At 40.7% G+C, this 26,070-nt stretch overlaps 1 protein-coding gene across 3 annotated transcripts in view; it reads left to right on the forward strand.

The window, feature by feature from the left end:
• The window catches only part of DICER1 (dicer 1, ribonuclease III), a 692,358-nt gene that overhangs the window by 84,958 nt on the left and 581,330 nt on the right, over nucleotides 1-26,070 (forward strand). For all 3 annotated transcript variants that reach the window (XM_085626460.1, XM_085626459.1, XM_085626458.1), the window contains 4 exons: nucleotides 16,389-16,551; nucleotides 19,733-19,863; nucleotides 23,344-23,478; nucleotides 24,314-24,474. In XM_085626460.1, the coding sequence (XP_085482586.1) occupies nucleotides 16,389-16,551; nucleotides 19,733-19,863; nucleotides 23,344-23,478; nucleotides 24,314-24,474 (590 nt within the window). The remainder of the gene's footprint in view (nucleotides 1-16,388; nucleotides 16,552-19,732; nucleotides 19,864-23,343; nucleotides 23,479-24,313; nucleotides 24,475-26,070) is intronic.

The raw sequence follows: 26,070 nt of genomic DNA on the forward strand, positions 1-26,070 counted from the left end.
GCGCTATATGACAAGACGTGTGCACATAAACAACAGCTGTATTCTTGTGTTCTGTCTAGGTGCTAGTGCCTGGCCAGAAAGAATAATAAGGTACATTGTTGTTTGATGTTGTCTTTTGTGTTCAGACTATATCCCAGGAAAAGAACAGAATGCAAAAACATATGCAGGCTCTGTGTGAAAGTTCGATGGGGCACAAAAGCAAGTGTGTTTAGATAGTGACGTGTGCAAAGAAAAATGAGGCCTATAATGTGCACAGTTAGACCAACACATGGAAAACTACAATAGACCATGCAGGAAACACACAACAAAACATTTGACTGGCTGAACATGCAGAGTCAAACAAGTTTTGGTCTCGCCTGAGACAGCGTATGCGCTATCTCCGAGACATTTATTAAGTGGCTTTTAAAAGTGCCACCAGAGGCTTTTCCTGGCCTCAAGCTTGCGTTCACGAGCGCGTGGACGCGCGTAGCTGCCATCTGTCTATCCGCCATCTGGCCGTCATGGCTCATAAAGCACAGCGCTCTCCCAAGCGCCTCGCTCTGCCCCTCCCCCACCTCCTCGTCAGCTTCTCTTATTACAAGCTTCCCGCGTCGCGCGGCCAATGCTTGTTTCAGAAGCCTGCAAAACACTCGGGCATTTATTTCCCTGTGTTCTTATCTCCCACCATGACTACTGCATTTCTCTTTCTGCTTCACTGGACTAATTGAGTATCTAAACAAACTAATTAATCACTGGTATCCGTGGAAGACGGACAGGTCTGGGAAGGTGATGTTCATCAAACCCCTCAATTTGTTTTTTAATCCCTGCAGCAATTTATTTGCTGAATGTGCACCTTTCTCGCTGAAATTTCCACATCACGGCCAAGGTTAACTGTACACAGGCTCATTCAGTAATAATGATTATGCATAGCGCAGAACTTTTTTTTTTCTCCCAGTCAGAGAATCTGTGTGCATTAATCAAAAATAACGAATAAAATGAGCCGTCTGACAATTCGCATAGCCGCCTAGGTTTCAGGAGAATAACGAACCAACTTTATTAATCAACAGTTTTTGATTAATTGTTACAAAGTGTCACCCATAAATTTCCCTTCATTTTAATAATACTTGCTGAATACTAACCATATACCCAGTGGCTTCAGATTTATGGAGGCCCTGGCACTCATCGGAGTGGCGGCGAGAGATGCGTCGCCAGAGTGGATGCTCTTTAAAGTCAAATCGAGTGGCCTGTCCTGCTGTCCAGCACTCTTACTATGTCTCATACTCGCTCCTCACTGGCACTTCTACCTATCTCTCTCTTCCTCCTCCTCTCTGTCTCCCTCTCTCCTGCTATCTTTCATTCTGTCCTCTTGCCCTCACTCAGTCCTGCTATATGTCTCTAAGTCTCTCTTTCTCTCCCTCTCTCTCTCTTTCTTTCCCTCTCTCTCGCTTTTCCTCCTGTCTCCCTCTCTCCTGCTATCTCACATTCTGCTATCTCACATTCTGCTCTCTTGCTCTCATTCAGTCCTGCTATATATCTCTAACTTTCCCTCTCTCTTCCCCCTCTCTCTTCCCCCTCTCTCTGTCTCCCTCTCACCTGCTATCGCTCATTCTGCTCTTTTATCCTCACTCAGTCCTGCTACAACAGCAGATATACTTGTTCATCCCAAACCAAGACCTGGGAGATTTTATATGCTTCCCAAAATTCCCAAAATGAACAATCCTGGCCGTCCCATCATCTCTGGCAATGACACAGCCACTGAGAGACTATCTTTATTTGTCAACCTGCACCTCCAGCCCATTGTACAGGAACTTCCATCATTTGTTAAAGATACCAGCCACTTCCTTCAGATTATTGAAAAATTAAACCAAACCTACACATTTGATGATGATACTCTTCTGGCTACATTTGATGTTACATCATTATACACCAATATACCACATGAGGATGGGCTTATGGCATTATCTGAAGCTCTTAATAAAAGAACTGTGAAAAAGCCATCAACAAATGTGCTTACCAACTTTGCAAGAGTTATCCTTAAATCCAACAATTTTACATTCAATGGTAAACACTATCTGCAGATACAAGGGACTTCCATGGGCACTCGGATGGCTCCATCCTATGCAAATATCTTCATGGGCAAACTAGAGAACTGTATACTTGCTACTTCTAGCATCAAACCACTGGTATGGCTACGATACATTGATGACATATTTATAATATGGAATTCAGGAAGTAGAACATTGGAACAATTTACAGCTTATATCAACAATATCCATCCTACCATCAAATTTACCAGCAGCAATACTAAACAGAAGCCTCATCTCCCTTTTCTGGATGTGCTACTCACCATTCATGAACACAAAATTACAACTGATCTGTACCACAAGCATACAGATGCTCATTTGTATCTAAACTGGACTTCATGTCACCCACACCACACTAAACTGAGCATCATCTACAGCCAAGCACTCAGAATACGACGCATCTGCAGCAATGAGGAAACCTGTAAAGACCATCTACAGGAGCTTGCTACATTATTTAAAAGGCGAGGCTATCCTCTGCATATCATACAGCAACAAATTGACAAGTCTTTGCAGTTACCCAGAGAAGCACTTATTTGGAATACCAACAGCAGAAACAAAGGTGACAGAACTCCATTTGTAGTTGACTATCATCCATCAGCTCATAACTACAGAAATATAATGCAAAAAACATTTCCCTTACTGTCCACTTGTGAAAAATTGCAAAAGGTTTTTCCAAAACCACCAGTCATTGCTTACCGCAGAGCTCCAAATTTATTGTGAGAGCTGAACTCAAGCAAGCTGTAACAAATGCAGGGGTTCATTGCTGTGACTCTAAAAGGTGCATCACGTGTGAATATCTTTTACTAACATCATCTGTAACTAGTTCTGTTACGAGAAGGACCTATGCAATAAGGCAGCATCTTACATGTCGCTCAACATGCATTATTTATGTGATTCAGTGGCAACGACAAAGCTGTAAAAAACAATATGTAGGCCAAACAGTGAATGACCTACGTACACGAATCAGGAACCACAAATTTGCGATAATTAATAAGAAATTTGACCAGCCTGTAGCCAATCATTTCAACCTTGTGGATCATTCACTATCAGATTTGAAGATTTTCCCTGTGGAACATGTTTCAAAGGAAGAACTACTGGACTGCAGAGAAAACTTCTGGATGTACCGTTTAAAATCACTACATCCAGATGGACTGAACATTACTGACAACACAACCTGATTACTGTATATCTCAAGAGCTCTCGGGACTGCATTGATTCCACATTCCAAATGGAATCTTCACTCATGATGCTTTTTGAAAATTCAGCTGTCATCTGTGCAGCCACAGAGCAAACCATCTTGTACTACCTGAGGAAGGCGGAAGCTGAAACGTTGTAGTGGAAATTTATATTTTTGTTCTTTGGTAAATCTACCTGTTTGAGTCACTACTTTCTTGGATATTTTATTTCTTTGTGACTCAGTGTGTATATATATATATATATATATATATATATCATTAAACAAGGAAGACCTGGAGAGCAGATAACTCTCTGGGGCAGGACATGCGTATGTATGTGTGTGTGTATATATATATATATATATGCAAAGCACGTTCTGGTAGGAAGCGTGTCACTCGAGTTGCACTCCGGTGAAGAAATTAATCAAGTGAAGGTTATATTCTATAATTCATAAATTTATTCAGTTGACATGAGATTAATCATTCCTTTGGAAGATATGTGGTTGTCACTGAAGATTATACATCACAAACGAGTATATTAAGATTCATAACTCGATGTAGCCCAATGCATTTCGGGCCTATGTGGCCCTTCGTCAGGGGCAGCACTAAACGGGAGGATACAAGGGAACAGCTATTACTCAATATGATAATGTAATCATTGTAAAAAGCAAGATACAGGAAACATCAATTCACATTTCAAAAAATTAAGTTTAACTGTGAGACCAGCGAACAGGGGTGTCTGATAAGTATAAGAAATGAAAAATAAATTAAAACGGTAGGTGCGTGAACACATGCATTGTTTTATGTAAAAGAATTGTGATGAATGAGCTGGATTGACTGGATGCACCAGCGTGGGTGATAAATGGTGTGAAAACTGTCAAATATTAGAACTGGATTGCGTGCGAATAGAAAGAATCTTAAACAAGAAACCATGTGAAGGAAGTCGAACAACGTACGTGCAACGTCACGAGTGTACAAGATCGGGATGCGATGGGTATAAGAACAGTAAACTATACAAGGATAGCGCGAGAGTCCAAGGATGAAAAAGTGAAAAAGAACACCAAAAGTATGTGAGTAAAGAAAGTGAACGCAGAACAGCACGAATATCTGGGAGCGTAACAGAGTATCAAGTGGCGTGCATTACTTACATGAAGATAGTCGATTCGAGCAGAACGGTCAAACAGGCCGGCTTCTCAACGGGTTAGTAGACTGTGAATAGCGCGCGGTTTTTAAAGAGAGAGTGTCAGGTGATAATTATCACTAATCGGGTGTGTAAGGCTTCATAGCCAATCATATGCATCGCTACTCGTTAATGTGTCATCTAACGTGTGTAAAACCGATAGGTTGATAGTAGAAGGAAAAGACCAATCAAAGCGGGAGAATGTAAGCCTGTTTACGTAGTGCAAGCGACTACGTAGCGCGTGTAAAGAGTTACGTGAAGGTAAAAACTGTGTCTAAATTCAAGACGTAATGGTAAATAAAGTCAAAGGGAAAAAAGAGATGTAAAAAGGAATATATATAAAAAAGGGGAGAGTGCACAGATGCAGGTATACAAAGAGGACGTACCGTGTGACGAAAACGTGGGTGTTAATGTCTTAATCCAGTTAATGGCAAAGAAATGTCAAGTGAATGTGTGAGAGTGTATGCAAGGTAAAATGCGGAAATAAAATTTAAAATGTGACACATGATTCAATGGTAGTTGCAAACACGCAGTAAACTGAAAAGTGCTAACATACAATGCTAGTAAATAATAATTGCTAGTGCAACAAATAGTTGGCAAAAATAAACAAATAAGGTAAAACATCAGGAAATGCAAGGTTGTAGGGTTCCGGGTCTCATGGGTGTGTCCCCAATGATTCATATCAAAGTGTATTCTGAAAACTGGAAAACAGTTTGGAATCAGAGAACATTACAAAAAGCAACCTAGATCAAAGCGATCATTGAGTCCTTTAGGATGAATCGAATCAAGTTTGTTGATCCAAAAAACTTCACGTTGTAATAGATGTTGGGTGTTGTTTCGTCCTTTTATAATCGGTACTTGTTCGAGAACCAAGAAACGTAGTTGGCAAATGTTGTGTTGTAAACGATCAAAATGATTAGCAATAGGAGATTTTGACTGGTGAGTACGTATGTTGCTCTTGTGTTCGTTCAGACGGATACGTATTTTTCTTTCTGTCTTGCCAACGTAAACAAGCCCGCAGGGGCATTTGAGTAAGTAAATGACGTTTTGTGTGTTACACGTGGCTGTTACAGATAAGTTTATAGGAAAACCTTTATGAGGGTGTGCAATCTTATTGCCCTTGATGATAGAATTGCAGTTTCCGCAGTTCAAGCAGGGGATGGTACCTTTGAAATCGCTGGTATGGACTTTTTTGGGCATGGATAAAAGTTGTTTCAAATTTTGAGATCTTTGGTATGCAAATCTCGGTTGTGAATCAAAAATATGTTGGAAATCTGGTTCACTGCTCAATATCGGCCAATACCTTAACACAATTTTCTTGATTTGGTAACTTCTCGTTGAATATTTGGAGATGAACACTGATCTAGTTTCTTGTTGGACCTGTGGTTTAGGTTGAAGTAAATCCTGTCTGGTAGGAATATTAGCTTTGGTAATAGCGTTATCCAAGATTGTAAGAGGATAATTACGTTGTTTGAATTTGTCTATACAAGAAGTTTTACTGGATTCGTAAAGTTCATCAGAGCTGGCAATTCTTTTGAGTCGTAACAGTTGTGAGTACGGTAGGTGTTTTTTTAGGGAAGGCTGATGGAAACTGTCATAATGTAATACACACACATACATACGCATGTCCTGCCCTAGAGAGTTATCTGCTCCCCATGTCTTCCTTGTTGAATGATAAGGTGAAACAGTACTGCAACCGCTTAAAGGTGGCACTTTCACTTTTCTCCCCTAATTGCTCGTTCCTGCCTATCTGGCATTCTCGTAGAAAAATTTGTTGAATAATGACCAACATTACAATGGAGACTCTTAACAATTTATACGAGGAGCTTAATTTATCAGGTGCCTTCCCTTATCTCGCAGCGGAATATATTTTCAAGTGTCTCAGTGGTGCTGAGGACAGCGTCGTCATTTTCTTAAGGGCGCCGCATGTATTGGTAACACATTTAACAAGCATTGGCATAGCCAATAGGTCTCGCCTTTGGGACCTTTTCAGTGTTTAGCCATGCAACAGTTGTTTTTGCACCAATGATATTGTGCTGCATAACTAAATACTTATAAGGTCCCAAAAGCAAGACCTATTGTCTATGCCAATGCTTGTTTTTCCAAAAGCAGCTGGAGTGGGCCAATTAACTCGCTAGTAATCAACTGCAGCAGTGCTAATGAACAATCAGAGCACTAACATTTTGAATTCAAGATAAGTGAGACATTCCTGAAAGCCATTTTGTTCCAACAGCAGCAGCTGAATTTAAAGTCTTGCTGAAAAGCAGGCTAAAGTAAATGCACAATGAGATATTAATGCAGGCATTAAGCTGTTGGGTTAAAAATGTGTTGAGACATTGGTTTAAAAAAGAAAGTAATTTGAGGCATAATGCAATTTTAAAGGGCCTATATAGTTAAAGGGAGAGACCTGCACAAATACAGCATCCCCTTTCCTTATTTGTTTAGTCAGCCAACCCATATTCTCTGTAACTTAATAGCTCCCTAATTTTAAAATGTGTGTATGTATATGTATGTGTGTGGCCAACTGTTGTATTGTTTAGGAATTTACGCAAACAAGATGCTGCACCCCTCTCGGCTTCTGGGGTTCTTTTAGTAGTGGTTTGTTTTGGTGGAGATATATATCGATCACTGAAAAAACAAGGGTTGAAGTTCTAGTTAGGTGTTGAAGTAAGGTAAAAACGAATGTATAAAACCAAATAACACCTCTGAAAGTTATCAGCTATAGTTTTAGTTAACTATAACTTGAGCCCCCCTCCCCCCCCCCCACACACGCACCTTTTGTTTTTTTTGCCCTCATTCACCTCCGACCACAATATGCACTCCAGATGCCCGTACCCCTGCCTTTTCTTCCAACCATCTTAGTAAGAAGTTCCCGAGGGCCTTCTTCCTGTTAGATGGTTTCCCCTTAGATCTAGCTTGGATGTTGAGCGTACAGAGTCTAGCCAATCAGAGTGTAGGGGAGGGAATCTTTCAACCCACTTAGGACAGATTTCCCTTCTAGCTAGAAGTATGGCATAGAATAGGAAATATCTTGCTGGGCCTGTAATATTATACAAAACTCCAAAAATTAATCAGAGGCTTACCTTAACTTGCACCCCCAGTATGCTTCAGATAGTCTTACCCACTTTCTCTTAGAATTCGAGAATTGCCAGACTTTGTTGGAACATGAATATCAGATGCTTTCTTCAATCCGCATTTCATACATTCAGTGGGAATCCCTTTTGACATTTTTGACAGCTTTTGTGCAGTTAGGTAGGCCCTGTGAATTGAAAAAAGATGATTTCTCCTTAACCAAGCGGGCTTGACAATTAAAAATAAAGTGATCATCGGTACTTGCCAGATTTGCTCCCACTGCACTCCCGGTAAGCAATCGCACAATAGATCTTCTGCCAGCATGAAGTCCCCCATCTATGGCTTATTGAATATCCCGGTACCATATTGATACGTCTTTCCTCCCAGGAGGTTTTGCCACCAGATGCTCTTCTAGATAGTTGCCCATGTTGATCGGAGACTTCTGATTCTGTGCCCAACTTCTCAGTTGAATATATTTGAATTTGGAGATTTCCCCTTCTAAAGTATTGCATAGCTGTGACCAAGATATTAGATATTCTGGGCGGGGTCCCCCCAACAGCGGATCCTTGAATTTCTTAATGGGATGGCTAGTTTATCTCTTAGGCAGTCTGGTGTTCCTGGAGAGTCCCATAAAGGGGCCAAGTTAGAGTAGTAGCTTAGACCCGTCAGCCGTCTAATGCTGCCCTATGTTCAAGCCATTGCCTGTAGCACCTTGAGTCTGATCTTCTTATTTTTAATTTTTTTTTATAAATATATATGCAGTACATAGGATACAAATCTGAATAATTCATTGACACCCCCCGTCTCAAATCCCAGCGACAAAAACAGTGCATATTACAAGCAGTGGGAATTCAGAGAGAAAAACAGTTTAACACTTCATTGATATTCATTCCCCCAAGAAATCATCTGATTAAGCAATCATTAGCTTTTGCTGACATTAAGTAAAAAACAGAAAAGAAATAAAACAAAATAGAAAAAAAATAGGGACATTAAAAAAAACCTCAGCAACAGGAGTGCATTCGGAGATCGTTTGGCTAAGCCACCTGGTTAAGGGCTCCCATCTCTCTAAACCTTCTTTTTTTTTTCTTAGCCCGCCTGCTTTTTTTGGCATAGATGGCACTCTCCAGTTTACAGGTTGCTATCGGCCGAGCCAGCCATTGGGCAAACATTGGGGAATTCAGATCTATCCACTGGGAAGCTATACAGATCCTAAGAATAGTCATGGCAACAAATATTAAAGCTCCCCCATTCCTTCTATTCATCGTGTCTTGTAAGCCCAGCAAAATGATTGCAGGAGTTAGTTGAATGTCCCATGATAAAACTCTGCCCAGGAACTGCTGTACTTTATCCCCTAGAGGTTCAACTTCGAGCAGGTGGCGAACATATGTACTGAGTCTGCACTGGTCTCAGAACATCTAGGGCACAATGTTCCTCTACCAGTTCCCCATTTAGCAATCCTGCTGGCAGTTTTATATAAGAAGAATCCTGGCTTATAAAATTGTGCCTGTAATTTGGCTGACAACAGATTGCTCTGAGCGAAGCTCAGTGCAAAGCAGAAGGTGTTACAAGGGACATTTAGCTTCTGTCGCCATTTTTCATCTACCTTTCCCAGGTCATCGGGCATTTGGTTATTTAATATTGAGTAGATGTACCCAATCCGTGGCGGAGCTAAACCCTGCAGTTTGTCGATGAAATCAAGCTTTGCAAAACCTGCCAGCCCTCCCGATTTGCGCGTCAAGAAGTCTTTTATGGCATTGTATAAAAAGGTCTGATTATCATTCAGATTGTAATGAGTTTTAAGGTAATTGAAAGGCCGAACACCTTCAGAAGTCACCAAGTCCCCCAACTTTAAAATACCAGATTTATACCACTTTTGAAGATACGTCTTTTCAAAGATGATTGATAAATTAGTATTGTTGTTAATAGGTGTATAATAGTTTAGTCTACCCAATCCAAAGTGTCTGTGTATGTTGGCAAAGACCCTGTACGCGTTCGTCAGTCTTAAATCTGACCCGCTTGTAGTAGCCGAATTCTAGTTGTCTCCAAAGACAGCCTCGCGCTGCCTCCCCAAGTAGTGATGTATAGGGAGATGGAAGTCCCGTGGGGCTCGCGTCAGGATGTTCATGCAATAATTCAGTACAATATTGCAATACCAAGGACCAGTAGTACAATCTTAGGTTAGGGAGCGCCCACCCTCCTCTATCTCTAGGGAGAGAGAGCAGTTTAAAAGCCCTCCTCGGCTGCGAGTAGGCACAGATAAATTGGGAGAAAATTTGCTAGAACTTTTGGAGCATACTCTTGTTGAATTCTAAAGGATTTGCCCTAAAAAAATAAAGTAGTTTGGGGAAGAAAATCATTTTTAAAACATTACACCACTATGGTCAAGTGTAAATTGTTGATTCTGTCAAGTGCTTTCTTGGTATCAACCGCAAGCGGAGTCAAGTTTTCATTTACTATTGAGTCTATATCGGCGACGATATTGACCCCTAAATATTTAGCTTTATGGACTACTCTGCTATCTACCCAGTTTATATCTTCATTTAAAATAATCGGTGTTTTTATTTTTATTAAGCGCGTATCCAGACAGCTTCCCAAACTCTTGAGCATCTTGTTCCAAGGCCTTTATGGCCGGTTCAGGTTCGGGGGTCACCACTGCTAGATCGTCAGCATAGGCCATGATCTTCGTGTCCATACCAAACCTGCTCACCGCCGAAACTTCAGGATTGAGTTCGATTTCTTTTTTTTTTTTTATAAGCGGAGTCTAATCTTTTTTAAGTATTTGGGGTCCCCAAACTTAAATAGAAAGCAATCTCTTTCTAAATCCACCCCCTTCAGCATTGCTGAAAACGTGGACCACACGTCGGAGCAGTCTGGGGATTTTAACAGCATTCTGGAGTGGGTCCGTTGAAAAGCCCATGCATAGAATTGTAAATCTGGGAGGGATATACCCCCTTTCTCTTTTTGCGCCGCAGCTTTTTCCAAGAAATTCTTGTGCCTTTATAGGCCCAAATAAATGAATTAATGGCCTGCTGAAGTTTACATTTTGGAAGGTCTTTTTCCAAGAAATTCTTGTGCCTTTATAGGCCCAAATAAATGAATTAATGGCCTGCTGAAGTTTACATTTTGGAAGGTCATCTATTAATAAAGGGATTGTGTTGAATAAGAAAGTGATTTTTGGTAATATCATTTTAACCAGATTCACCCTTCCAAAGATTGATAGGGGAAGGTGCACCCAGCTCTTCATTAGCCACGTACATTCCCTTGTAATATTTGTCATGTTGACTTCTGGATTTTGTCTGTCTCCTGTACAATCTTCAGCCCCAGGTATCGAATTTCTTTTTTGGTCCGGTTATTTGCCTCATTTAAATTCCATAACATTATCTCTGTTTTCTCAGTATTTACTTCATACCCTGACACCTTACCAAACTCCACTACATGATGGAAAATAGCTGGCAGGGCAACAGAGAGATCTGAGGGATACACCATTATATCGTCTGCATAGAGTGCTACTTTTCTTTCCCACCCTTCATGCGGGGGATGTTCGCAGCATCTCTGAGCTTTTGTGTAAACGGCTCAATGTAAAGGTTGAAGAGGAGAGGAGACAGAGAGCAGCCCAGTCTAGAGCCTCTGGATATTTTAAACAACTTAGTTAAATTGCCATTTACTAGCATTTTCGCTGATGGGTCTTGATAGGTTAGCTGGATAGCCCTGCAAAAGCTCTTCCCTTAGTTGTACTTTTCTAAAAACAACTGCCAAGTACACCTAGGTAACTCTATTAAATGCCTTAGTGGCATCCAAGGTCGTAACTGCTAAAGGGAGCGAATGCGCCAAGGCCAGGTCTATTGCGCCAATAAGGCTATATGTGAGCTCTTGTAAATGTTTGCCCTTAACAAACCCCTTCTGATCTCTGTGAACATCTGCTAGGCACTTTGCAAAGATCTTATAGTCCGCATTGAGCAATGATATTGGTCTATACGACTCGCAGCTAGCAGGATTTTTTCCAAATTTTAATATTAGTGTGATGATTGCGTTGCCCCAGGACCCAGGCAGTTGTACCCGGTACTTAGGATCTCATTGAACAACTGAGTCATGAAAGGGATTAGTACCTCGCCCAGATATTTGTATAGCTCTGTTGGTAGCCCATCAGGCCCTGCAGCTTTCCCCTTTTTACTTCACTGTAAAACGTTCTTGACCTCCTCCTGGGTGATTTCCTGATCTAAGAAGTTCTGTTGTGTTGCATCGGAAGATTTAATTGTGCTCGAGCCCAGCCACTTCACTACTTCCTCAGTAATTTCCCTTTCTTCAGTATATAGCCTCTGAAATAAATCATAAATTGCCCCCTCTATTTCTGAATCAGTGGTTAGTTTAGCCCTATTCTGTGTGTCCTCTATTTCCCATATCAGGCTTCGAGTTTAGTCTGCTTTTCCATTCCAGATCAGCAGTTTCCCTGCTCTTTTCCCATATTCAAAATGCACCAGCTTACCTGCCTCCCAACGCTTTGTAATCCTCGTCTGTAAGATCGTGTCTAGTTGTTCTTTCAGAATCCCCAATTTGTCTTAGTCTCCACGCCTAGTCTGATCGTCCCTATTGCACAACATACCGGCCTCTAAGGCCTTCATTCCAGTTTCTAGCCGGCTGACCTCCTCTCTAGATCGCCTGTTTCTAAAACAAAGCCGAATCGTAATTTTCCCCCTTGGGTAGGCCTTCAGGGTATCCCAAACTATCAAGATGGAGGCCAACCCAATGTTGTGATTTGGGAATTCCTCCGTCTCGCTGTGCAGGTAGTTCATTTTGTCTATGTTGGAGAGTAAAGTCCGGTCTAACGTCCAGATTCTCCCAACATTCCTGCTCTTTAAATCCAGGTCCATGAAGACCCCTGAGTGATCAGACATGTGGGCTGTCAAGTACCCAATATCCTGAATTGCATCTCTCAAATTTAAGCTGACTAAGAAATAGTTAATTCTGGATCTGTTACCGTACTTCTTTTTATGGTAGGAAGCACCAGGCAAAATGCCAGACCAGTCTCTGCAAACATCACAGAGCCCGGACTACTTCATCATCAGCTGTAAATGTGTGCATGATTTGGGGGTAGCCAATGAGCTACTATTTGTTGATTTATCAATTTTTAGATCTAGTACAATGTTGAAGTTGCCAGCCATAATTATAGGATGTGGAAAATCTAGCAAATTGGTGAAGATTATTTTCCAGGTCTCTGGATCATGACAGTTTGGACCATAGTAACCCACCAGTAATACCAAGTTACCCAGCAGTATAACTTTAAAGATAACCCCCCCCATCACACTTATCCACTAGAGAGTCAATTATATTTACCTTTACTTGCCTATTGATTATTATCGCAACTCCTCTTATAGTAGCACTCTGATCAGTGTAAATCAAATGTCCAACCCACTTGAATTTAAATATAGACATGCATTCGCTCTTTACCAAGTGGGTCTCTTGTAGGATAATTATCTGCGCTGAGGAGTCCCTGAGATATTGCAGGATTTTTACCGTTCTCCCTTTTATATGTCAACTGTTAAGGTTCCAAATTAAAAACGATAGTCATACAATCTCTCCGTATTCGTGATATCCTACCAGGACCACTGCATATTTACGTGCCGCAACCAATCTAACTGAGGTAAATCAGGATTCCTTTTCTTCCCCCCCGTTCTGCTCCCCACCCAGTACCGCCCCCCCCCCCTTACCCCCACTCTGCCCTCCACCCTGGAGAACCCCAGCATCTCCCTGGACTTGATGTTAGTCCTGTTTGCTATGCCTCGAGGCAGCCCCCACCATTCTGATCTATCACGCAGCATCTATAGCCGCATAAACTTTGTGACTCGCTTCACGGCTCCTCCCCCCAACCGCTGTGATTCTTCTTAGTAAAAGAAGATAAAAAGGAAGAAATAACCACAAATATACATGTAATCCCTGCAGATGGGGCTAACCGTCCCCTTTTTTTTATACTGTCCAGATCATCTGTCTCCCTCTTGCTTCTTACATTGTGTATTTTGGTATTGTGCATAACTTTAAAGGAAGCAGGGAATTTAAGCTGAGCTACGGCCTCTAACTTTTTGAATTCATCAAGTCTTTTCCCCAGCTCCCATTGCCTGTCTAGGGTGGCATGGGAGAGGTCTGATCGGATTTCGAACGAGAAGTCTTTTGCCCTTAGTGACTTCATTTTCTGAGTTTTGGTTAAAAAAAAATTCTTTTAGTGTGAAAAGTTAGAAGAATCTTGCGAGGCTTGACCTTATTTGGGTTTCTTCTAAAAGAGTCTCTGTGCACCCTTTGAGTATCCTTACTTAGCTCTTCCTCACCCCTTCTTTAATCAGTGTGATAATTAAAGCCTTTAAATCCTCTCCTTCTTTTCCTTCCGGGAACTTCAAGAGGCGCAAGTTGTTCCTCCTTGAGTTGTTCTCCAACTGCTCCATTTTCTCAGACTTCCTGTTCTTCCCGTTTTAGAGCCAAAATATATGCTTTTGCACTACTCAATTAGTCTTCCAACTCCCTAACAGAGTTCTCCAAAGTCTGTGTCCTAGTATTCAGGAGGTCTGTTAACTTTTCCAGGGATTCACAGAAGCTCCTTATCTCACCCTGGTTAGATTCTGAGACTGCGAACCCTTTCTTGATTTCTTCTGACAGTGAGAAGAACATAGTCTCCGCTGGGTGGGGCGAATTATCAGAAATAATATCCTTTTCTTTATCACACATACTGGGCTCAGTCTCATCCCCCGGCAAGTTATTACTGTAACCTCTGGTGCGACTTTCTCTCCACTCCAGTTTGTTTGGGCCTTCTCAAGGCTGCTCACAAACTATAATAGGGAGGAAGCCCCTCAGCGGCCATTTGTTCTGTTGCAGACTGGCCCTCTGCCTGTTTTTTAATATCCACCACGAAGGGCTGCACTTTGAAAAAAGGGGATAATTCTTAGTTTACGGTCTTCAACTTTCTTCTTCCCCCTTCCAGATTTACAAGCTCGGCCCTTCACCTCATTCCCCAAGGTGCATGTGGTTTCCCCTTCCTCTGATTCCTGTGAGGACCCTTGAGAGTCTGGGGGAAAAGTCTTACCCCCCCCACTGCTGTATGCTTTCCCCCAAGTAGTGCCTGTTTTTTTCCCCTGGGCAGAAGACTTGTGCAAACTCTGGATTCCCAGCCTGCCCCCCGTACCTTCAGTCAGACCCTCTGTCTCCAGACTTTGAAACTCTGTCTGTTCCGACCGCAGATCATGCATGTGCCTCCGGAGCACCTCCGTCTTCCCACTCTGTCCGCCTGCTTCCAGGGCTGCAGAAATGGAACTTCTGCTGCCACGGTCTCTAGATCACCAGAGAAGACAAGCGTGCTACTGCCCTGACGCTTCTCCTCCACTCCAGGGCGGCCGTCCCCCAGTGTCTTGTCCCGGTGAGATCAGCCGATTCCAGCTTGGAATGAACCAAACACATGTCCCACAGCTGTACGATAATAAGGGGGGGGGGGTCCAGAGCGGTGGATAGTTCATTATTCTTACTGTGACGGGTCCCTCTAGCGTACTAGAGATCAGCTAGAGCAGCGGTCGCCATGTTCTCCTCCATTACATGGAGCCCATTACAAAACAACAATGCACTACTTATGACCTCACATATTCCATCACTGTTGGTTGGTATCTTAAATAACCTCATTGATTACATCAGTCACCACACCACAGTAACGGCATAGAGTTCCTGTGTGTTCACATGTGGGTCAATAGCATCAAAATAGTGTAAACCCCTAGAGACAAGTGTAATTGTATATTTTGAAAGTTTTCTATAGTGCTCCATTACAAATCACTTAAGGTTGAGGTAGAGGAAGTGCTTAGTGTTAAACAAGATAAAAGTTGAATGCACCCCATGTGGTTTGCAGGGGTATGTTTGAAAGTAAGTGGTTAATTCCAAACCAGTTCTGAAAAGCTGTTAATAATTCATTAACCGCTAGTGGATATCTAGGTATGTGACCATGTTAAATAGTTGCAGTACAGACACATTCTAAAAGCTATGCATGTTTATTTCAATAACTTCACTAATGATTTTCAGTCATTGCTGAATATGGTATAATTCAAACTGTAGGATTCATCCACTTAATAGTGGTTTACCTCATACTGGTGTTGTAAGCATGGCTCAAAGGTTGTACGCCAATATGCCCATCTTAGTAATGTGTGTAGGTTATTTTACTCAACTACGTAGGGCCTGACAGAAGGTGTCTTTACAGTGGCAAATGTATACCTGCCAACCTCCTGACTAAAATTGCGGATCATGTCAAGTCTTTAGAAGGTAAATCCCATTAAGGTGAGTAGAAAATTGTCCACAGTTGTAACATGTTAAATTACTTGAAGGCCACAAACTCTATTGAACTGTGTCACAACGATTATATGTGATCATCAATGATGCCATAAATTGTCATTCGAGATGTCATGAGTGATTTAACATGTCATGAGTGTTACATATGAGATCATAAGCAGTTTGTGCCGCAGTCGCAAGTTATAGTTGGCTAAGTGAACTGTAACTGGTGGTTTTTAGAGTTTTAAATTTAAAACGTTAACTTCTACCTTATTTCAACATCTAACTGTAACGTCCCTGAAACTGTTGGGATAGCGCTATGACTCAAGGGATGAAACCTCACAACAATAGGAATATATGACCTATTGCATTCTGTGCATCTGTATATATGGTTTATGCTGTTGTGTGCTTTCATGGGTATTGGTTATAAACGGTTACGTACGCAGACACACAGTACAGTCTTATTGCATATGTCCATAGTGTGAAGTATATAGGGTATGATCCTGATATAGAATATTCTGCTCTGCTGTTGCAAAATTCTCTCGCTACCGCCAAGTCATAGGAAATTTTTCTAAGATACTGCTGCAGTCTAATATCTGATTCAATCCACAGGTTGAACTGCTTGAAGCAGCACTGGATCGTAACACAATAGTTTGCTTAAATGCTGGTTCAGGGAAAACATTCATTGCTGTACTACTCACAAAAGAGCTGTCCTACCAGATACGGGGAGACTTCAACCAGCATGGCAAACGAACTGTGTTCCTTGTCAACTCTGGTAAGACCAATTTCTTGTAGTATTTTGGTGTGGATCCTTACCATTTCAACGTTTTATGGCAGGATATTCCAACATTTAGCCTTGTAAGTGTTTAAAGTGAAGAAAGAACCATTCATAAGTTTTTCTAACATATTCAGTATTAAAATATTTATAAATACATTTTCAGTACCCAGTCAACTTGGTCATAGCCCAAATATAGATACCTGTCGGTTTTAAGTATGTACACATATCCTCTAGAGGAATGTTATGAACCTGACTTTTTGCTTCGGTGCTTACTGTACACTTATCCAACCATGACTGGCTAAGTGGAAGGACTGGCTCGGTTTGACTTTGCCGTACAGCGTCCTTTAGGTGTTGGATACCAAAGTGTTGAGACAGTTAGAAAATGTTTTCCTTAAGTTGGCATTTAAAGCTGCTCAGATTAAAATGAGAGCTTATCTCACTAGATTTGTGTTGCAAAGAAGGGCTGCTTAGACTTTGAGACATTGTGATATCATATTATATTATAGCTTTGTTACATGTCCTGTTCATTTTAGTTCTAGCTATGAAACCACTTGCATAGATATTTCACTAGGAAAGACTGAGGGAGCTTGTAAATAAAGAATAATTATCATTATGCGGGTGATCTGTTTCACCTCATGGATCCCCGTGCATATTCACCGACTGTTCTTGACTTGTTGGCCAAGTTGTTTGAACTGGCCGGCTTTAATATTAGCTGAATGATATCTGAAGCCTTTACCACTTGCCACATTAGAACAGGTTGCATAAGCTCAGACATTGTTAAAGTGAGCCCTGGTATCTTTCACATACTTTGGCATAAGAACTTCAGGTCTAAAGAGAGCATCCATTATACTGTACTAGATCAGATTAGTGGAAAGATGAATAGGTGAATGAAATGCTCTTCTTCAATGGCTTGTAAATTTGAGTTGGCAAAAATGATGATACTCATAACTGATATTTCTTTGTGAATGTCCCCTATGTCCTACCTTGGATATTATTTGCACAGCATGTCTGGTAATTGATCTCAATTGGGTACATATGTACCGTAGGTCAGCAGTACATATGCTGATAAAAGCAAACTGCAGGGTTCTTGAAATTGATATTCTTACATGAATGAAAGGGGTCTTCAAGTACCTTTCTGGACATGCCTAGACGTGCCTGCTTGGTAAATGAGGCTGGATGAAGGTAGCTTGTTTATAAAAGTGAATGGTCATTGTAGATGCAATAAGAGTCCAGATTTTGCAAAGGTTCAATGACTAGGGCGATCTCAAATGAGCAGTGGGCAAAGATATTCCAATTTAATAAGCAAGAGTCATAGTTCCTAAGATAGTTACCCCATGCCCACCCCTCTATCCATGAATCACTAACTTTTAGAAGCTTCCTGTACAAGAAGGAATTCTGAGATTGCATAGTGAGTCAGGTCACTTTGGTACCAGATGGTAATCTGACTTCAAATCTAATAACAATGTTGATGGTCAAGGTTACAATGTCACTCATGCAGAAGAGGTTATCAGTTTCACTGTTTCTTCTCCCTGAAAAACAAATTGACATTAATTGAATGAGAGAACTAATGCAGTGCCGGTAAATATAGTGCAATTCCAGACCCAACCCTTTTTTTGCTGGAGTGTATTTAGTGAGTGTTTGTTTATAGACGATGAGTAACTTGTCTTTATACCTTAGGCCCAGAGGCAGAAGTCTGGTAGAACAATATTGGGTTTATCAGCAAACCTAGTGGATACACAAAAATTGGCTTGCCATCATGTTCCTGATGTTTTAAGTGTGTCCCAAAATGTTCTATGTAATCTCAGCAGACCTGTCAAGCAGGTTTTGACACTCAAGCAGGTTTTGATACCAATGTCAAAAAGGTTGCTCACAGTCCTCATCTTGCAGAATCTGGGAGGGTCAGGGGTCATCCCTGTCAATTCAGGTCAGCCTTTTGTTTGTTCCTGGGAGACGTTTCGCATCTTTCTTACACCAATTCCAGTGCAAATCAGTGGCTGGGAGAAGTTTGAGAGCAAATGTAAATGAGTCTCCAGGAACTTCAGGCAGGTAAAAGGCAACTTTCTAAAAGTTAAATTTCCTTAATAGTTATAAAACATCTGACTACCATTTAATTAGATTTTTAACAACTAAAAGAAAATGGGTGTTTATTTTTCTATATAGTCCCATTGCTGAGATTATTAGGTTTTTATAATTTTCTTCGACTAAACTGTTTAGGCGTTGGTAGCTAATGCCTTTATATTAAAAGACCATTAATATGTTGTGTTATGTTCCGGTTTTTGCTATAGGCCAGCCTGTCTTTCAATAATGAAAATGGCTTTTGGCTGCTTGTCACTTGTGGGAGATGTTAACAGTAAATTGCTACATGTCCTGCTTTTATATACTATGCACACTGCTGTGTCTTCTGCAAGGCCTCATGGGGTGAACTATTCATGTTTTAAAGGAAGATTTTTACATGTAAAATGGCTTTATTTGACCGGTTAATTGACGTTTTTACACTACTGCAGAGGAGCTACACAGGGTAGGCCTGAAGCCTAGTTTGCACTCCCACTGTAGCGGATTGCACAATAGGTGCTTCTAAGAGTGGCATTTTACTGACTGGCACCAATAACACCTTGTTGCATACACTCGGGACTTAATAAGTAAATTAAATATACTAATTATGAATATGCTAATTCACCCATATTTAAAGGGGGAGCACAGACACTTTACTGCTGTCCAGCTGGGATAAAGTGCACAGAGTTCTAAAGCTAGCAAAAATATAGGGTCCGGCAAAAGGCAAAAATCTGGGATAACCGCAAAGAAAAGGTGTATTTCTTACATGAGCCATATATGGAAATAGCTGTTTACTCATTGTGATTTCAGTTTGAAGAATATGCAGTAGGTAAATTGAAAGGCTACTGTTCACTTTAAGGGTTTATTGTTGTTTAAAATGGGTCTTTAGAAAGGTGTGTTATGTTTGGAAAAAAACAAAGGCTGTTTTGTAAGGGATCCCGCTTGTAGACTTAAATATTCATTGTTAATGAATTCAGTGAAGAGCTCCATGATGGAGAACTAGGATTACATGTACCAGGATACGCACATTTATTTTAGTTTCTCCTATATGGTATTTTGTCACATCTTTATCTGATATCAGCAGATACTAAACATGGGAAGAGTAAAACATATTTCTTCTTCCCAGCAAACCAAGTCGCTCAGCAAGTTTCAGCTGTCAAAACTCATTCAGACCTTCAGGTTGGGGAGTATTCAGATTTGGAAATTACTGAATTGTGGACAGCAGAGAAATGGAACCAAGAATTTGTTTGTCATCAGGTAAAGTATAGAAGTGGATTCATAGATTAAAAATCATTTCAAGATTCTATATCACAACAGGATCCTGAAACCTTAATGCTGAATGGTTTTGGTCCATTATTAAAGTGGGGTCAATTACTACTTTCAAATGAGTTTTTGTTGTGTTTTGTCGCTTCAGAAATTAATTGATATACATAATACAGCTAATAAAGAGGAGTAAGGCCTGTTTGTGTTTTATTTTTATGTACAGAAAGAAAATGGAGGCAAAATATTTTCTTCAGCCTAACCAAACTAGGCATCTGTAGCGAATGCCTATTTAGTAAAAGACTATTAAATGGTTTGTTATGTTTTACACTGTGCACGGGATAGCTGGTGTACAAAGATGCCCAGCCCTCTCTTCCTCAAGTCATGTGTGACATTCACACAGCAGAACACTAAATTGTGTCATCTTAGCCCTTCAGAAAGATACAAATAGGAGCAGGTGCATGGCTGCATGCAGATGATGTCTCGTGTATTCACTCTTCAACTCACATAGAGTAGTCTTTTGACATCAGTTGATCTGACATCTGCCTGTGCAGCACATGTGACCCCTTGCACTCAGTTTGTCTGTGGCCCTCATCATAAGGTGTCACATGGCATTCACTGCCAAAGGCAGGAGCAGCATCTTCAGAAGCTAGATTTTCAAAGCTGAGCCCCACTGTCATTGCTGGACTGTAACTTTTGTGATTTCTTCTACTTTCAGTCTCTAGAATAGAGGTCTTTGGTTGCCCTCTATCGTGATGTCCTCATAGAATTGGTGTAGTTTTATCCAATCTCTCGTCTCCCCCTCTTTTGAAGGTTTTTTTTAGCTTGGTGTTTGTGCTTAGAGGCCAGCTAAAAACGTCCCAGGTGTTCCCTCTGTATACTAGAACTTGCTCCGAGGCTTTTTCTCAATTAAAATGTCCACTCCTGTGTCATTTTAGCTCAGTGAGTCTGGTAAATATTTCAAGGTGGCCTTCTTCTTTCCCATTGTCTGCATCTAACTTCTCTACTGTCTGCCTTCTTGTCCCTTTAGCCTGTCATTGTTTACGTGTGTGTGTGTATTTGCACCTTCTTGTGTTCTCAACAAAGTTTTCTCTTGTTCATGCCTACACGTTTCAAGGCCACTGTCAATGTATTAGTCACCCTTCACGAGTATCCTTGTTGTATTAGTGTTTCCCTTTCAGCATCTGCATTTAACAGTGCATGTGACTTCCTACTGCAGTGTTCTCTTTCTGTGTGTGTTGTTTATCTTCACTCTGTATCAGCCTCTTAAGGTCATGATGACTGACTGTTCACATGTTTGTGCCTCCCTTTTCACAATGCAACTTACTCTGTCTTCCTGGCCTAGGTTGGAGATAGTCCAAAGTACTACCCTGCATTGTGTTTAGAACTTACAGAGTTTTGAATTGATAAATATCCTTGATTGGGAGAGAGTACATCCTTTCAAGCTAGGTGAAATGGTTTTGTCAATTCAGGACAAGGATACTGTATGAACTGTATCTTTGGAGCCTTCAAATGTTTGTTTGAAAGCATGGGTGGAGGGCTTTGCTAAAATAAGGATATTTTGAAGCCGAAATGATAGTTGAACTCCATTCTCAGCAGGTCTAAGTAGAGGAACTCATTTTTCAGGTCCTCATTCTATGAGGTCACAATTAATAGAGGTGTACTAAACTAGAGTAATTTTCTATAACATGAAATTACAGAAAAATGATGTGTAATTGCACAGAATATCTCCTTCACTCATAAAATTCCAAGATGGGCTGTTTGGGTTAAAAGTCAACTCGAAAATGCTATTTTGAGTTGATTTCTGGTTGCTTGATTTGTAAACACTGGCAGTCACGTTTGTATTTGTAGTTTTGTGCTTTAAAAATTTCCCGATTGGTCCGCTCGGGTGAAAAAGTACCTGAAATGTTTGACTGCTCATTTTAAAGGAACCGCTGCTCGCATTCAAAACACTCTTCTCATGCGCAAATGTTACCGGAACTGTACATCTTGTGTCACAATTTCTTCCCGAATGGGAATTTCATTGCGAGATGTGGGATAATGGTTTGCAAATTGTTACGCAAAATTACCAAAATTATGCCAGTGTTATTAAAATTTCGTTCCGACTCATACTTATTTTAGCCCAGTTTCTGCAAAGGCCATTGTCACTGTTTCTAATGGAAATAACGAAATAGGGGGTTATGACAATATGTGTTTAAGCAAATGGAGGAATTTCCTGGCCCGTTGGTGACAACGTTGCTAATCGAGGAATTCCGCTATCCTATGCTGCACCTTTTTGACATGTTACCACTTCTTCAGCGTGCCTATGGATCCCAAGGAGCTGAGAGGCCTCCTGTCTGGAATTCTTCCTGCAAGTGTGCCAACTGGGTCCTATGGAACTGCTCTGAAATTGACTTTAGTACCTGTTCCCTCCCTGACTCCACCACCTCCGCCAGATTGGTATCCACTGATGCCATCGACTCTGGACGGCAACAGTCAACCCACAGTTTTATCCTATGCCAAGATTGCACAGCCTCAGCCTCAATCAAGGTTGTGTGTTCCTCCTCCTGAGCCACAAGCTGGTGCCTCCCGGTAGGGCTCAGGTTCTTCATGAAATTTTCAAACTTTTGGACACAGACTCAGTCATTGGGGACTATGATGCTGGAGACAAGATTACTCAAACATACTTTGAGGAAAACTTGTATGAGGATCTCCAGGATGCCAGTAGTTTAGATACCTCCCTAGACATCGGTCTAGTTGTTCCCCCCCCAGCACCTGCCACATAGGAAAGGGCCTTCTTCGCTATTGCTATGCAAAGGGCAGTGGAGCCTACTTGTAAATACCATGCAGCCTGCCTTATGAAAATGAGGCCTTCTTATGGGTGACTTATTAATTTTTAAAAGAGAGGTTTAGGCCTGTCAAACAGGCTATTTTACAGATCGACCCTGAAGTTTTAACACTGCTCATCCACCAGGCTACAATGGCATGCCTGCAGTCATGTTTGCAGTGTCACTTCAGTTGGTGGCAGAATGGGTGCTGCAGCCCACTGGTGACATTTAACTTACAGGCCCTGAATACAGTCTTGTATGATACACTAGAAAATTATAGGTACGCTAAATATGTTAATTGTGGGTATGCCAATTTCATCTTGTTGAGAGGGGGAGCGCTGGCACTTTATCTCTGGTAAGCATGAGATGTAAGTGCTCAAAATGTTACAGACAGCAAAACCAGTACCACTTCTGGGGTACAGCAGGCAAAAGGTGGTCATTTCCAAAAAGGGTCACATAGTAAGAATTGTTTGACTTAAAGCATTGTTCTTGACGGTTGGTCTGTTCATTCCGTCAGGTTCTCATAGACTAAATGATATTTTTTTCAAAAGTCTCTCTGTACTGTTACATTTCTTGATGTGTAAATATGTAGGTTGAAACATGAAAAGAAAATGCTAATACATTCATTCCGTTACTGTTGCACTATCATAGTTTCTGTTATCTATTTTAGGTTCTGGTTATGACCTGCCATGTCTTCTTGAATGTTTTGAAAAAGGAGTACTTGTCACTGTCAAACATTAATCTGTTGGTTTTCGATGAGTGTCATCTTGCAATCCTTGATCATCCACATCGGGAAATAATGAAGGTAACAGGTGTTTAGCATATAATATTTCAAAGTTTGGACTTGTGATTGAAAATGTATGAATACATTGTGTATCCTTTGCAGTTACAGTTTGATATTGCCATAATATTTCCCCACTTTGTTCTTTCTTACTACCATACTAAAAAGCGTTTGTTACATACTTCAAGTAGCCATAGCATTTAAAAAAATGATCAGTGTATTTTATTACAAATACACGTCTGTTGCAGTGAAAGCTGTGGTGCGGTTGTCTTTGGAATGGATATTTATTTTGGGCTAGTTTTGTTTGCGCTATATGTGAAGTGAACATTTTGACATCATTATGAACTATGACTACAGCATTTGCTTTGCCCTAACTTGTAAAAGAGTAATTTATTACATTTTTGTTTCTTCTTCAAGGGAATCACCATTAAAACATAGCACTTAATTGTCCAACTCATCCACGGGATCCTGGAGCAGTCTATAAAATAAAAATAAACTATAGAATATTTCTCCTTGAAATTAAAACTAATTTAACAGCCTCTAGCGAGTATTAGAACAGAGCTCTTAGTCGGTGTAGCTGTGCTTATTAGTCTTTTTAGGGCTCTTTTATTGATTTACATTAATCGGAAAAGGGGGAGACAAGTAAGCTTGTATGTATTTATTTTCTCCTGAATTCTCAACCCATTTGTGATCCTGTTACTACTTTTCATTCCATTCTCAGTTTTTAATTGTATATAGGCTGTGCAGGACATTTCTTACAGGGAATGTATTGGTGAAGGGCTGTGAAGGTTTTCTGTCTTACGATGAATAGAAACGTAAATCATCTATGCATGACGTTTTTTTCTGATCCATTTGTCAGATTTGTGACGGCTGCCCCACGTGTCCACGAATTCTAGGGTTGACTGCTTCTATTTTAAATGGAAAATGTGATCCATCCGATCTGGAAGAAAAGATTAAGAAGCTGGAAAGAATTTTGAAGAGTAATGCTGAAACTGCAACTGATTTGGTCGTCTTGGATAGGTACACTTTAGCTTATATTTCAGAGGATACTGGACTGTTTGTTTATGGACTGTTTATTTATCTCGTGCTCTCTGCATCCCAGAATCTCTTTCCAAATCTACTAATAGTCCAACCAATTACTATATTTTAATATTAATGGGAAATTCTATGATATACTCTTCTAGCTTTAACCACACTTTTGCGTGAAATTTTGATGTCTAGTCTTTGAGTTAGCTTTAAATGTATTAAAAGTGTTGCATGAGCAGGATTATGTAAATCATCACCCTGAATGTTGACCAAGGTCCCTAGAAGCCAAACAGTATACATTTGCTTGTTGACTTGAACCTGTGTTAAGAATGTAGACCCTCCCTATTCAGTTATTTATATGACTGTATTGCTACTTAAAAGGAAATGCAAAACCTTATTCAATGCCCGTAGTCTACTTCTCTCAAAATGTTCTCGCTTCTACCGATCTCTCACGATCTCCCATTTCCCCCATTTTCTCTTTTTATCCTGTTCTTCTTCCCCCATTTTTTCTTCCCTATTTTCATTGTGTTTTTCTTTCTCCATTTATCTTTCCCTCATTTCCACTAACCTGTTTTACTTTTCCTCTTTTATTCATTTCTCCTGTTTCTTCTTTCCCCTGTTTCTTCTCTTCCCCTGTTTCTTCTCTTCCCCGTGTTTCTTCTCTTTCCCGTGTTTCTTCTCTTTCCCGTGTTTCTTCTGTTTCCCGTGTTTCTTCTGTTTCCCGTGTTTCTTCTCTTTCCCCTGTTTCTTCTCTTTCCCCTGTTTCTTCTCTTTCCCCTGTTTCTTCTCTTTCCCCTGTTTCTTCTCTTTCCCCTGTTTCTTCTCTTTCCCCTGTTTCTTCTCTTTCCCCTGTTTCTTCTCTTTCCCCTGTTTCTTCTCTTTCCCCTGTTTCTTCTCTTTCCCCTGTTTTTTCTTTCCCCTGTTTCTTCTCTTTCCCCCGTTTCTTCTCTTTCCCCCGTTTCTTTTCTTTCCCCCGTTTCTTTTCTTTCCCCCGTTTCTTTTCTTTCCCCCGTTTCTTTTCTTTCCCCCGTTTCTTTTCTTTCCCCCGTTTCTTTTCTTTCCCCCGTTTCTTTTCTTTCCCCCGTTTCTTTTCTTTCCCCCGTTTCTTTTCTTTCCCCCGTTTCTTCTATTTTCCCAGTTTCATCTGTTCCCCAAGATTTTTCTATTATTCCTGCTTTTTTCCTCTTTCCCGCCTTGTTTATTTCCCTATTCTTTATCTATGACCACTTTTTTCTCTACCGTCCTCCCCGAACCCCATTTTTCTCTCATTTGCTTCACTGCATGCTGTGAAGGTTGCAGAAAACACAGCCTGATTATTCATAAAATTACTTTACATTAAACTTTCTATTTCCGTCTGAAGCTCATGTATGTTCTGGAATAGCACAAAAGAGCACTAGTCAAGATGCTTTCCTAAAACTAAGGGTATACATAGTTAACTCATTATTAAGGGTGACATGCTAGCATGAATGAAGACCTGGTATATGGCGTGGCTGTAGATTCACATGCATAAGTCCACCATCTAGTGTTGGACTCAGAAGTGTGCAAGTGTTTTTCTTTGAAGAAATTCTTTGAGTCATAAGTTATAAGTTA

The sequence above is a fragment of the Triturus cristatus genome, chromosome 9, assembly GCF_964204655.1.
Source record: "Triturus cristatus chromosome 9, aTriCri1.1, whole genome shotgun sequence".
NCBI lineage: Eukaryota > Metazoa > Chordata > Amphibia > Caudata > Salamandridae > Triturus > Triturus cristatus.